The sequence below is a fragment of the Raphanus sativus genome, chromosome 5 (assembly GCF_000801105.2).
Source record: "Raphanus sativus cultivar WK10039 chromosome 5, ASM80110v3, whole genome shotgun sequence".
NCBI classification, from domain to species: Eukaryota; Viridiplantae; Streptophyta; class Magnoliopsida; order Brassicales; family Brassicaceae; genus Raphanus; species Raphanus sativus.
Window position 1 is genome coordinate 14,065,305 of NC_079515.1, and position 13,105 is coordinate 14,078,409.

General features: G+C 29.8%; 2 protein-coding genes across 4 annotated transcripts; one reads left to right on the plus strand and one right to left on the minus strand.

Moving 5' to 3' along the window:
- The first annotated feature begins 562 nt into the window (after positions 1-562).
- Positions 563-3,003, plus strand: LOC108856259 (uncharacterized). Of its 3 annotated transcripts, none has more exons than XR_001950182.2 (8): positions 563-981; positions 1,110-1,402; positions 1,492-1,564; positions 1,651-1,731; positions 1,896-1,959; positions 2,375-2,467; positions 2,570-2,654; positions 2,733-2,762. XR_001950182.2 is itself a non-coding variant. In XM_056986277.1 (8 exons), exons 1-8 carry the CDS (start codon positions 886-888, stop codon positions 2,772-2,774), a joined length of 795 nt encoding a protein of 264 aa, XP_056842257.1. In that variant the 5' UTR covers positions 564-885; the 3' UTR covers positions 2,775-3,003. The 3 variants fall into 3 exon arrangements, 2 of the variants coding, with proteins under 2 accessions (XP_056842257.1, XP_018485526.1); XM_056986277.1 differs by having other exon boundaries at positions 564-981; positions 1,110-1,370; positions 1,487-1,564; positions 2,375-2,462; positions 2,733-3,003; XM_018630024.2 differs by having other exon boundaries at positions 568-981; positions 2,375-2,462; positions 2,733-3,003.
- LOC108856260 (protein PROTON GRADIENT REGULATION 5, chloroplastic) lies at positions 2,927-3,770 on the minus strand. Its single transcript, XM_018630025.2, has 2 exons — positions 3,278-3,770; positions 2,927-3,183 (listed from the first exon to the last, which is right to left on the minus strand). The coding sequence occupies exons 1-2, from the start codon at positions 3,563-3,565 to the stop codon at positions 3,079-3,081; spliced, it is 393 nt and encodes a 130-aa protein (XP_018485527.1). The 5' UTR covers positions 3,566-3,770; the 3' UTR covers positions 2,927-3,078.
- Positions 3,771-13,105: the final 9,335 nt, after the last annotated feature.

Below are 13,105 nucleotides of genomic sequence, written 5' to 3' on the forward strand. Positions count from 1 at the left end.
ACAACAGCCGCCGCAGCTTCCAAGAGGTAGTTCATCGGCCCAACCGTCGAAGATTCTTCCGGCGTCTCCTTCGTTTTCACCATTTTTTTCTTCTTTGTCTTACTCTCTGCTTCTTTCCTTGGAATCTCTTTCCTTTTGCCTCCTCCTTTTGTTTCAACCATCTTCGATTGACGGAACTTCCCAACCAAAGAGAAAGCAACTACAGTTTGATTTGGGTTTCTAGGGTTCGAAAATGGGGAAAAAGGGGGAAAGGGAATGAACAAATCGAAGAATGCCGATTGATTTAGGTTTATGGAAACGGTTAAGTAAATAGATGGATGGAACCGATTCAAAACTGAATTGACATCCCAAATTAGCTGAACCAGGTTGATTTGGTTTGGTTTCTTCGATTTATCAATGATTTACGGTTTAGGTTTGGCTATTCAATTTAGATAGGTTAGAGCCGAATAAAACCAGGTAAAACTTGTAAATATGTCAAGTTTCCTACGGTTTTCTTGTTTTTACTTGTTTTCTCACTTAAACATTTTTTTTTCTATTTTAAATCGGGTCCTTCGAAGATTGATGTTGGAGATATAAGGGCACTGGAGCACTTGTGCCATCGGAACATTTGATTCTTCGGAATTCTATAAAGATTACATTATAAGATAAAAGGGCATTGTAGCAATTGGTTCGTTATCATACGAGTCCGTCTTTGTGTGTGTGTTTAGAGCTGTCTGATAATCATTTGCAGATTTCGTCCATCTCCGAGACTCAGGCGAGTCATCCTCTCTTTCTGTCTGTCGGTCTCACCATCTTCTTGTCTCCTTTATTCTCCACCGACAATCCGACTCTGGGTAAAATCTTCGTCTCCGACAAAATAATATAACTTTTCTTTGTCTGATCGCGATGCATGCTCTCAAGGACAAGGTCTCGCAGAAGCTTTCGAATCTCTTCGCCGATTCCGCTACTTCTCCTCGCTATTCTCTCACCGATTCTCCAAAAGTATTTCCTTTCCTTTTTCTCCCCCTTTGTTTCCTGAGATGAGTTCTCTGTTTTGTATTCCCAACAGATTCTTTCTGCCTGAGAAACCAAAAAAGATGTTTGCTTGTTTATGCGTTTTGAATGTGTAGGCCACGCTAAATTCAACTTCTGGGAAAACATTTTCTTCGTATTTCTCATTTGGTGTTGGTCAATCTGGAAATGAGAACGAGGAGGTGTCTGAATCATGTCCTCCCATACATGGCCAAGACAAGGACACTATGTTACGTGTTTCTGCCCAAGTAGAAAGCGATTACAACGAAGGGGTGAAAGAGATAGCAGAGTTAACAGAAAGCTCTGCTTTTATCTCTGCTAACTTGTTTGAGTTCTTGCACGCGTGTCTTCCAAATATCGTAAGAGGTTGCAAATGGATCTTGTTATATAGGTGAAAAAAAAAAGAATTAATTCTCTTATTTGGGATATTTTGAGATTTGTTTGTTTTGTTTTTTTAACTTTTAACTGGTTGAAGGGCAGTACGTTGAAACATGGTATATCACTTCGTACGCTTCTGCGTAGAAGCGCCGACCTTCCTGGTCCTTGTTTATTGGTTTGTCTGCTTGCCTCTTGATACACTTTTGGTTCTGTTGAATGGGAAAGATCTTAGTTTTGTGATGATTGGATTTGATGGTGTAGGTTGCTGGAGACAAACAAGGTGCTGTTTTTGGGGCTATGCTGGAATGTCCGTTGAGAACTACTCCTAAGAGGAAATATCAGGCAGGCTAACTATTTGTAATGATTTTCACTCTCATTATTGTTCTGGTTATTTAGTTTGCATCCCCATGTTATAGTACTCAAATCATTATCACATGGAAACAATCAGGGCCTAATTAGTTTACGTTAATGCTTATTCTCTCACATTTTTGTTTTGATGATGATAGGGTACAAACCAAACATTCATGTTCACAACTATCTATGGTCAACCACGCATATTTAGACCTACAGGTAACCACCGGTTGGGCAGTCTCTTTTCCTTTTTATTTCTTCTTCTCGAGCAAAATCGTATAGGTAGAGGATGGATATATGGGAGAAAACTGAAAAGTGAATTCTGGGGAGAATTGTCAAGTCTTTCCTAATAACAGATCTCAAGAATATAGGTTCCACCTGATTCTCATCAGAAACTTGATCCACACATGTTCTAGGCAGTTGAATTGTTGCTACAAATCTGAGTATAGGGTTAGTTTAGTAGATGATGGAAAGTCCAAGTAACTTGATGTGGAATGTGAACTTTTTCTGTTATTCAGAAGCTCTTCATTTAATTTTCTTGATGATCCCTAAACAATGTGAAGAAGCAAGGACTAGAAAATCGAGCCCCGAAAGTATGTTTACTCAGTGAACTTTTTGAAAATATTGGGTGCAGGTGCCAACCGGTATTATTATATGTGTATGAATGAATTATTGGCGTTTGGAGGTGGAGGAAGCTTTGCTCTATGTTTAGACGAAGATTTGTAAGGCACACACACAATTTGACTTCATCCCCTTTTGAAAAAGAAAAAAGAATCTTTTAATAGTGTTTTTTGATGATACTCAAACCGAATGTTTCTACTTGAACAAGGTTGAAAGCAACAAGTGGACCTTCTGAAACATTTGGGAACGAATGCTTAGCTAGCAGCACAGAATTTGAGTTAAAGAATGTCGAGGTAATATATCTATCCACTGTAACAACCTTATTCGACATCACTATAATGAATACAAGTTCATGTTGTTGATATTTGCAGCTCTGGGGATTTGCACATGCGTCTCGATACCTCACCTCATGACCTTGAAGATCCCTTTCTTGGTATTAACGTCAAAAGAAGCTTATCCATCTTTTTAATTCCTTTTAAGTGTTTCATAAAAGTTATGAATATGCTTTGTATCTGTGTTACTGAGAATACTAGTTCAGCTGTGATATTTTTAATTTCCGAGACTGTAACTTAACAATTGTGTTATTGTTTGTTATGTAAGAATCATATGGTTTCAAGAGTGATATTGATACAACTTTCAGAATGAGAATGGGAGTTTCTGTATTAAGAGAGGTTTGAACAAAATACATCTAGACAGGAACAAGAAGAAGATTCTGAATCAAGCGAGGAATCCAAGCCTCTCTCCATTCTTCTTAGCAAGCCTAATCAATCCTTGTCTCTGCTTCGCATCAGCTCCTATCGATTTACAGAACTCTGTAATCACCTAAAAGAAAAAAAAAACAAAACACAAAACTTATTGATTCTGCTTTCTTTGCACTACATTTTCCAAAGGTCTAATGGAAGGATGATGACAAAACCTGAGAGTGTAAAGCAATGGCTTTGCCTCTAAGCTGATTAAACCTCTTCTTGCCTACTACGTTCCTAGTGACAACGACAAGTGGTGCGAATAAACCTTTGCCTTCGTTGACATTCTTCATCATTGGTTGTACTCTGATGGGTTTTCGTGAGACTTTAGCTTGTTTAGGTGGCGCCGTTTTGGCGAGCATGGTGTGGTAATCATCGCCTGAGATTGAGTTTCCCCAAGCACCATAGAAGGATGTTCCGAGTAAACCTTGATTTGCAGAAAGTGAAGCAGCAGCAGCCATAGGAATTGGCTCGGGCTTCTCTCTCTGATGGATGCTAATGATTTTGGAGTTGAACGGTTATGCTGTGGACGAGGTTTGGCTGGTGTTGTGGTTTGGATGGAGAGAAACAAGAGCCACAAATATGATTCTTGACTTGCTGTTTCAAGTTTTTCTACATCATTAATTTCTCCACCGTCCGATCATTTAGTTATTTTAATCAGATTAGTCAATGACTGAGTCAATTATTTTTCTTTTTTCAAAGAGCCAACTTGTTTCTACAATCTTAGCTTAAAAGGTAAATGAAGTTTTAGCATAAAAATATATATATTATTATTTGAGATGTGATTTTGTTTATTTATCCTGTTTATCTTAATTTTAAATTATTTTAACTATTTTCATGATTTTAATAATTTTAATTAGTTACTAGGTAATTATCTACGCAACTATGCATAATGAGATATTAATAAATTATTTGTTTAATAAAAAAATTTAACATTTAAAATAACGAAAGATATATAACTATACTTTGATGATTTTGTTAAGTTATAATTATTTAAAAAAAATTAATTCAAGTATGATATATATTTCTAAAGTTTTGAAAATTAAACAGTTATAGATTTTTAAAATAGTATATAATTTTAAAAATATATATATATATATATATATATATATATATATATATATATATTAATAACTGTTAAATTAGGTTTCTACCATATAGTTTATGATCATTTATATTGATCACAAAAAATAGGACTTTTAACAGTTTTAATATGTTATAATCATTTTTAGAAAATCAAGATATAAATATATAATAAAATATTAAATTTTATTATATTTTTAATATTATTTTTTAATTTCTTTTAGTAATATAAAATTAAATAAAATCGATAGATTCAATATAATTAATTGTCACAAAAATTGAAACCGTATTAGGTAATTTTCATATTTTTTATTGGAGAATTTGTCAAAAACTAACCTAAAACTTGATTTTAAAGTTATACCCAAACTTGAATCAAATGCAAAACTAATCTTAAAGTCTTTTGAAATTACAGCACAGCCCCTTGTGACTAAACAAAAAAGAATAGAAGCCATTTTTACGAATATAGCTCCAGTAAGTCGTCTAAGATATTGGAAGTCGTCTGGACGACTGAATTGTAAGTCGTCTGGAACCAGTTTATCTTAAAAATAATTTATAAATTTTGTAAAAAATATTTTGATGAGTGAAAAATTAAAATCATGTAAATATAAACAGTTTTAAGTGATATAAATTAAGATATAATAAAATTGATTTGTTTTCAACATAGATGAGTGGAAGTATTTAGGGATTTGACAAACATATGTTGTAGTATTATATGTATTCTTAGGGTTAGATTTTGAAAAGATGAAATATTTTTTTCAAAAATTAAATTTTACCTATATGTGTTTATTTCTGTGTATAGTATACACTTTTCAAGTTTAATTTGATTTTATGAAGTGTTTAATTTGATAATTAAGCTTAGAGGTTATGCTTATGGTTTGGACGACTTATATTTCAGTCGTCTGGTGAATAATTTTATCCAGACGACTTATATTTCAGTCGTCCACATCGTCGTTCTAATATTCCCGCCTAAAATTTAAGAAATTTTTATTTTCCTGCTTAAATAATTTAAATCAGACGACTTACTTGTAAGTCTTCTGGACGAAATTCGTCTAGAAAGTCTTCTATTTTAGTTTCTCGCTAGAAATATTTTAGTTTTCCGCTAAAATTATTAAAGTCTTCTGGACGATCTATATTTCAGTCGTCTGGATCGAAAATTTGAATTTTTTATCTCCCTATATAAAGAAAAATTTACACATTATTTCTCCTCCTCTCAAATGTCTACAGCAAAAATGTAATGTTCATCTTTCTAGAACTCTCCAACCTCTCTATAATCTCTTTAAATTATAAACACCAAACTTTATATCAATTTATTGTTTTTGTCTCATGTCTTTCTCACTAATTTATCTTGTTTTGCAAGTTTTTCATCACATGATTCTCATCTTCCACTCAATTAAAAGTAGATCTATTAATTTTAGATATGTATTTTTGTTTGTTTTATAAAGGTATATTAATCTAATCTTCAACCAAACTTTATATAAATTTTTCAATTTTATCTCATGTTTTTCTCACTAATCTATCTTTTTTTGCAGATTTTTAATCAGATGGTTCTCATCTTCCATTTGGATATGTACGTTGTGTGTTCTATAAAAGTATATATATCTAATATTCCACTCATTTTTCTGTGTATTTTAAGTCATTTGAATGTTTTTTGATATGCATGTGTTTCAGATCTGTGCTTGATATGCAGGTTTTTCAGATCTGGAAGACTTCTGGAACAACTTACCTGTTAGTCGTCTGGACTACTTACATGTTAGTCGTCTGGACGACTTACCTTTTAGTCCTCTGGACGACTTCTAGAAAGTCGTTTTGACTTCCTGGAAGTCGTCTGGACTTCCTGGAAGCCGTCTGGACTTTCTATAAGTCGTCTGGATGTTGTCTGGACTTCCTGAAAGTTTTCTGACGCTGTCTTCTTTCATATCAAGTGGAGTCCAAGCTTGTCTTGTAGAGGAATGATCTATTATAGTTTTGTTTGTGGTCTATTTTGTTATTTGCATGTATACTCCTTTAGTTGTGATTTTTTTGTAAAATGAGTAATATTGTTTCCTAAGATGTAATATATGTGCAAACAATCTGTTTACACATTTACAAATCAATGAAATAATAGACTTCAATAGCCTTTTCTCATCTTTGGATCTCTCATATGCAATAATAAATTCCAATAGCTTTCTGCTCATCTTAATAAACAAGAATGTTGGTAGCCTTGTATTGATACAATATTTTAAGAAGCATTTTAACCCTTCTTCCAACAAATCATCATTGATGTCAAAGCATATTACATGTTTTACAAGTTTGTGTTGAAAAACTTAGTCAAATTTAGTAAAACTAAGGGAGAAAACATATTTTAAAAATATGAAATTTACATATCTTGAAGTTATTTAACACTCTTAAAAAACCAAGAAAACTTAGTAAAATTCACAGAAGATCAAACATTACACAAATTCAAGAACTAACACATAAGATACTAAACCACAAAACTTAATATTCTTAAAGTTACTTAAATGAACTAACAAGAAAATGTTAAAAAATATTTTTAGTTTGAGAGAAAATGAAAGTTCATTAAATATCGAAGCGGACGACTAAAAACTAAGTCATCCAGACGACAAAACATAAGTCTTCTGGTCAACGCAGAGGTTATTTTTGCAATTGACTTTCAAATGTGTTTTATGAGACGACTGAAATATAAGTCGTCTACTTTTGTTTGATTAAAAAAAATCTCGAAAAAACCTAGACGACTGAAAAATAAGTCGTCATAGGTTAGTTTTCCATTTGACTGGATTATTTCAGAATTTTGACTTTCCTGGACGACTTACATTTCAGTCGTCTGGAGAAAAATTGAAATATCAATATTTTATTAAAACTCGACGACTTAAAATTAAGTCGTCATAGGTTAGTTTTGCAATTAAAAAATAAAACTTCAATATTTAATTGTATCCAGACGACTTACAGTTCAGTCGTCCGTCAGTTGACTTACATGTAAGTCATCCAGGATTTACGAGGTTTGACCAGAATCTCGGAACAAAATCCTAGACGTCTGAATTGTAAGTCGTCGGCCGGACGAATGAATTGTAAGTCGTCGGCCGGACGAATGAATTTTAAGTCGTCCGGAGATAAATAAATTTTGAAGTTTTATTTTTCAGTTGCAAAACTAACATACGACGACTTACATGTAAGTCGTCGGGTTTTAATAAAATATTGATATTTTAATTTTTCACCAGTCAAATGCAAAATTAACCTATGGCGACTTATATTTCAGTCGTCTAGGTCCTTTAGAGATTTTTTTGTAACCAAACAAAAGCGGACGACTTATATTTCAGTCGTCTCAGAAAACAGATTTCAAAGTCAATTGCAAAAATAAGCTCTGCATTGACCAGACGACTTCCAGTTAAGTCGTCTGGACGAACAGATCTGGAAAAAACTCGATTTCATAGTTTTAACCAGTGAGATAACTTGTTTAGCACACATATGTTCTCCAAGCACCCATAATCTCAAACAAAAGTGATCCACCAAGAATCGTAAATTTCAATGGCTCTTTGAATCATAAAAAATTTTAAAATCAAAATCTTGGGTTTTTTGGATGAATATGGAGAGAAATTGAAAGAGATGTTGTTTTTAGTTCATAAGAATTGAGAAAAGGAGAAGTGTAAATCGTTTTTAGGTGCATTAAGAGCTTCAAATTGGTTATTTATGGTGGTTGGTGTATTGAAGACAATAGCAATTTTGTAAATATTTGAAGATGGTGAGGTTGAGAGAGTAAAAATGCTATTTTCAAAAAAAAAAAGTTATGGCATTTTTTGTGAATAATCTGAACTTGTGGGGTGAATAGGGCAAAAAATTCAAAAAAAAAAGAGAGGTTAGTTTTGTGTTTGACTTTGAGTTGTGAGTTGATTTTGCAAAATGCCATATTTTATTTATGAAAAGAAAAAAATTATAAGGTGTTGTGGTTTGGATGGAGAAACAAGAGCCACAAATATGATTCTTAACTTGGTGTATCATGGTTTTCTACCTCATTCTTTCTCCACAGTCCGATCATTTAGATTTTTTTAATCAGATTAGTCGATGACAGAGCCAATTTGTTTCTCTGATCTTATTTTATTTTGTTTGTTTGTCTTGTTAACTATGTTATTACTAGGTATTTTGCCCACACTTACGAACTTAATAATTTTACAAAAATTAAAATAGATATATTATCAATTTTGTTTTGTCATCAAAAATAAAAAATAGACTCAGATCAGCTCTGTGGACCACACAGATAGCTCTGCGTCCATGTATAAAATAAATTATTATCAATTTAAAACCCATTAGAATAAATTATTTATATGCTTATGAATATTTAAGTATAAAATATAACTAAATCTAAAATTATGGAGAGTATAAAAAATCAGTAAATTTACTTCTTAAATCATAATGAATGGTGTTGATTATCCTAAAACTAAATTTTAAAAGATAGAAAATTCATTATATCTTACGTGACATATATATTGATATTAGTAAAGTAAATATAGGGTAAATTTAACTATGATATTATCGTTGGAATTTTTTAATTATTTTAAGATACTGATAAATTATTTGATTAGATTGAATAGCTCAAAATGTTAAAGTTAGCAAAAAAATTAATATTTTAACAAAATGAAATTCTTTAAAAATAAAAATACTTGCGTGCCTTCAAACAAAAGTAAATTAAATTGTATAACAAATTTAAATTATTAACAAAATATTATAATAAAATAATTATAAAAAACCATAAAGTATAGCCATGCTTTCATAAAAATTAGACTGAAGAGTTAACCAAACAAAAATTCCTTAAAATTAACTAAAGTTAAAAAGTTTGTTAAGAAAATCATACCTATAATTACAGAAAAACATTTGAAGATTTTCCAATTTATATAGATTAGGAGTATACCTAATTGGGGATTATCAATGATAATCAGAAGAACCAATAAATAATATTAACTTTTAAAAATGAACAATATATGAAGAATTCGTATATAAAAATATATCATTTTGGTAAACTAAATAAAATTTGTTTTCTTTAAACCCGGTTGGAAATGAACCGGAATATTTTGGTTATATTATTATTATATTAACTGCGTGTGAACCATGGGTCTATAGTTTAATTATAATATATAATTATATATACCAATATTAAAAATACAAGAAAAATCATGTTTAAAATTATAGCAAAGTTTTAAAATAGATTTTGTTTATTTTTTCGCATAAGAATATTGAAAAGGATATTTAAACATTTTTTGTAAGTCGGAATTACGTCATATTAAAAATGGAGAATTTTCCAAATTTGACTCAAAACTTGATTTTAAATGCAAAAATATACCCAAAATTTAATCAAAATGCAAAACTAACATAAAATCCTTGAAATTACAACCAGCTCCTTATGACAAAAAATAGAATTCATTTTTATGAATATAACCCCGGAAATTATAATGAGTTTTTGTAAGTCTTCTCGTATATTAGATCATTAAAATAATTTATAAATTTTATAAAAAATATTTTATTGGGGGGAAATTGAAATCATGTAATAATAGACATTTGTAAATGGTACAAATTAAGATATAATAAAACTGAATTATATTCAAGATAGATGACTGATATTCTTTGGTTTATGGTTTGATTAAATTTTGGAAGCTTAACATTTAAAAAAAAATAAGTTTTGATTTATATTCGTTTAGTTTTGTGTATACTAAACATATTTTAAGTTGAGTTAAAGTTTAGTGAAGTGTTTATATCTATTTAGTTAGTTATTTGAGTTCATTGTTTATATTTAGGATCTACACGACTTTCAGAAAGTCTTCTTGTGTTTTTTACGTTAGAACAATTCCAGGAAGTTTTCCAAATCAGAAATATTTAAATAATTGGAAACTTTTGAATCAATATATAAAGAAAATTTACACATTCTCAACATATCTTTTTGCAGCTTTTTAATCACATGGTTCTCATCTTCCACTCATTTAAAGGTAAATCTATAAATTTTATATATGTATTTTTGTGTTTTCTATAAGTATAGCTATCTAACAGTCCACCTATTTTCTCTGTTTTGAAGCCAATTGAACGTTTTTGAATATATTGTTTTTTCTACAGATCTGGGTTTGGATATGCAGGTTTTTCATATCTTGAAGTTGAAAATACAAGTTTTACAAAAACTAACGTAAAAACTTCCCCATAAGTCTTTTATCATTATCTAGAAACATTAATAAACATGAATTGTATTAATGTTGGTAACCTCATAATTATCAACAATTAAATTATGAATTTCATTCAGGAGCCCCAATATCGACTAATATACATGAATTAACAAGAAAATATTAAAAAGTCTTTTTAATTTAGAGAAAATAAAAATTTATCATACATTGACTTAGAAGACTTCCACGGAAGTCTTCCATATATGTCATTTTTCAATTGAAAATTTACAAAAGAAAAATTCGAGAGAAGTCTACTCTACAGCCGACTTCTTTGGAAGTCTTCCTTTGTAAATATTTCCTTATATTTGTTTTTGAAAAAATCTTGAAAATACTAGGGAAGGCTTTCCGGTAAATCTTCTAGGATAAACAAGTTAGTATTTCAATTGACTAAATTATGTCAGAAATTTGACTTTTTCTAGAAAACTTACATGGAAGTCTTCTACAAAAAAACGTAAATATTACATTTAACTTGTCGACTTTCATGTAAGTCGTCTTATGTTACTTTTGCAATTGAATAAAAAAATATTTAATTTTAATTAGACGACTTCCATGTAAGTCTTCAGGAAGACGACTTATACGGAAGTCTTATGTGCTAACCAAGGTTTGATCAGAATATCTGAATAAAATTCTGGAAGACTTCCATGTAAGTCGTCTTCTGGGAGATTTATATGGAAGTCGTCTAATTAAATTAAATATTTAAATTTTATTTTTAAATTGCAAAAGTAACTTGAAATGACTTTCACTGACATTGAGAAGACTTCCACCGAGAGTTCGGAAGACTTACATAGAAGTCTTCCGTGTAAGTTATCCAGAGAAAGTCAAATTTCTAACACAATCCGGTCAATTGCAAAACTAATATGTTTATCCTAGACGACTTATCTTCTCAGGTATTTTTGAGACCTTTTTGTTAACAAAGAAAAGTTGAAAGACTTCTAAAGAAGTCGTCTCTAAAAAACATAAATATAGTCAATTGCAAAAGTAACACATGCATTGAGCAGTTACTTTTGTATATAGATGATAAAACACAGTTTAGTGATTTTAAAAGCAAAACAATTTTGAACTATGTAGTTTGTATATTATAAAACATATACCATAAGTATATTTATAAATTCAATTCTATATAAATTCATGTGGGTTTATTTAAGTGTATTTGCCTAAACCCAAAAAAAAAATCAAATAGACTATAATTATAGAGAATATTTTACTTACTCCACAACTAAGGCAGTCAGTAATATATAATCCTTCTAAGAATATATAAATATTTTGATATAGATAATTTGTTTTAATGAAGGTTTTAGATTTTGTACATAGTTTACAAATTTTAAAAATTTGTATACATGATTTGTTTTAATTATTTTTTCCTAATGAAAAAAATATTGGATCCTAAATAAAAAATTAACCCACAAAATTTGTCTAATTCTAATAATTTTGAAATGGATGAGAAGTATTTTATATAAAATGGCGTTTTACACTTTATAATGTTCTAAAAGAAATTGAAGATTATTTTGCAATTGGAAATATTCATAGTTTTGTCAATATGAAAATTAATTTTATTATAAATCGAAACATCTATTTACAGTTATTTTAAGTTTTAATCGGTTTTATAAATCATTCATTTGTTTATATAACTCTTTAAGTTAAGTACTACTCCACTGTTTCATATTAAGTATCGTTTTGGACTTCTGCACACGGATTAAGAAATCATTTAATTTTGCATATTTTCAATATAAAAATACCATTACCTATATATCTACTCATATTTCAACCAATAGAAAAATTAAGAAAAGAATAAATTTAATAAATTATGCATTGAAATGCTAAAACGACACTTATTTTGCAACGAAAAAGTTCTTCTACAACGACACTTAATATGAAATGGAGGGAGTATTAGTTAGTTCATGACGCATGATATGAACTAATTCTTGTTTAAAATATTCTTTATTTTGTAAGAAATTATTTTTTATTCGTTGGGTTTGCATTTTTAGATGTATTGATTGTGTGAATGTTTTTTGCTTTTGAAAATGCTGTTTTCGTTGATTTCCGTTAGGCAATCAAAGGAGTAATTATACTGGTGTGAGTGATTTTGAAAATGTTTTGTTATATTATATATGTAAATATTTATTTTGATCATTTTTTATTAAAAGTGTTTGATCCTAGGATATTGAACTATAATGTCGTGTGATAAAAAATCATAATTCAATTGTAGAAGTTATTTTTATAAAGATATGTTATATTTTATGTTAGTCTTGTTGATCTTTCAATCTATTTTATTTCAGGAGTTATTTGTGAAATAACGAAAAAGGTAATTAGTTTTTAGTGAGAAATTAGAATGAGAAATGAAGAGAGAGGGGGTTATTTTGGTTAGATTGTAAATTTGAGATTTTTATTTAACAACATAATTTTATTACTTAAACTGTATAGAGATGATACAAAAAAATTAATAAGCCAAATTAGCGGAGAAATATAAAAACAGACAAGTTTACATAGCGGAGAAATATGAAAAGCTTTGAAAGAAAATTCTCATCATTTTCGGCAATTATATCATATGTATCCGGATGTATTTTCGGATTTGTGTTATCTTGTCAGAATAAAAACTGATTTAAGAAACACACGACATATGTGTGTCAAAGAGATGCTTGCTACTTTTTTGATGACAGTTGGGCAAATTTCTAAATACTGCCATACCATAGATATTTTTAAGAGTCAAAATTCACAGCAAGTACA

Excerpts from the sequence above, each read along its gene's own strand:
- LOC108856259 (XM_018630024.2), top strand. The coding sequence starts at position 886 with ATGCATGCTCTCAAGGACAAGGTCTCGCAGAAGCTTTCGAATCTCTTC. Across the intron at positions 982-1,109 it reads CTCTCACCGATTCTCCAAAA|GCCACGCTAAATTCAACTTC; the intron begins GTATTTCCTTTC and ends TTGAATGTGTAG. Across the intron at positions 1,565-1,650 it reads TTCCTGGTCCTTGTTTATTG|GTTGCTGGAGACAAACAAGG; the intron begins GTTTGTCTGCTT and ends TTGATGGTGTAG.
- LOC108856260 (XM_018630025.2), bottom strand. The coding sequence starts at position 3,565 with ATGGCTGCTGCTGCTTCACTTTCTGCAAATCAAGGTTTACTCGGAACA. Across the intron at positions 3,184-3,277 it reads CCATTGCTTTACACTCTCAG|GTGATTACAGAGTTCTGTAA; the intron begins GTTTTGTCATCA and ends TTTTTCTTTTAG.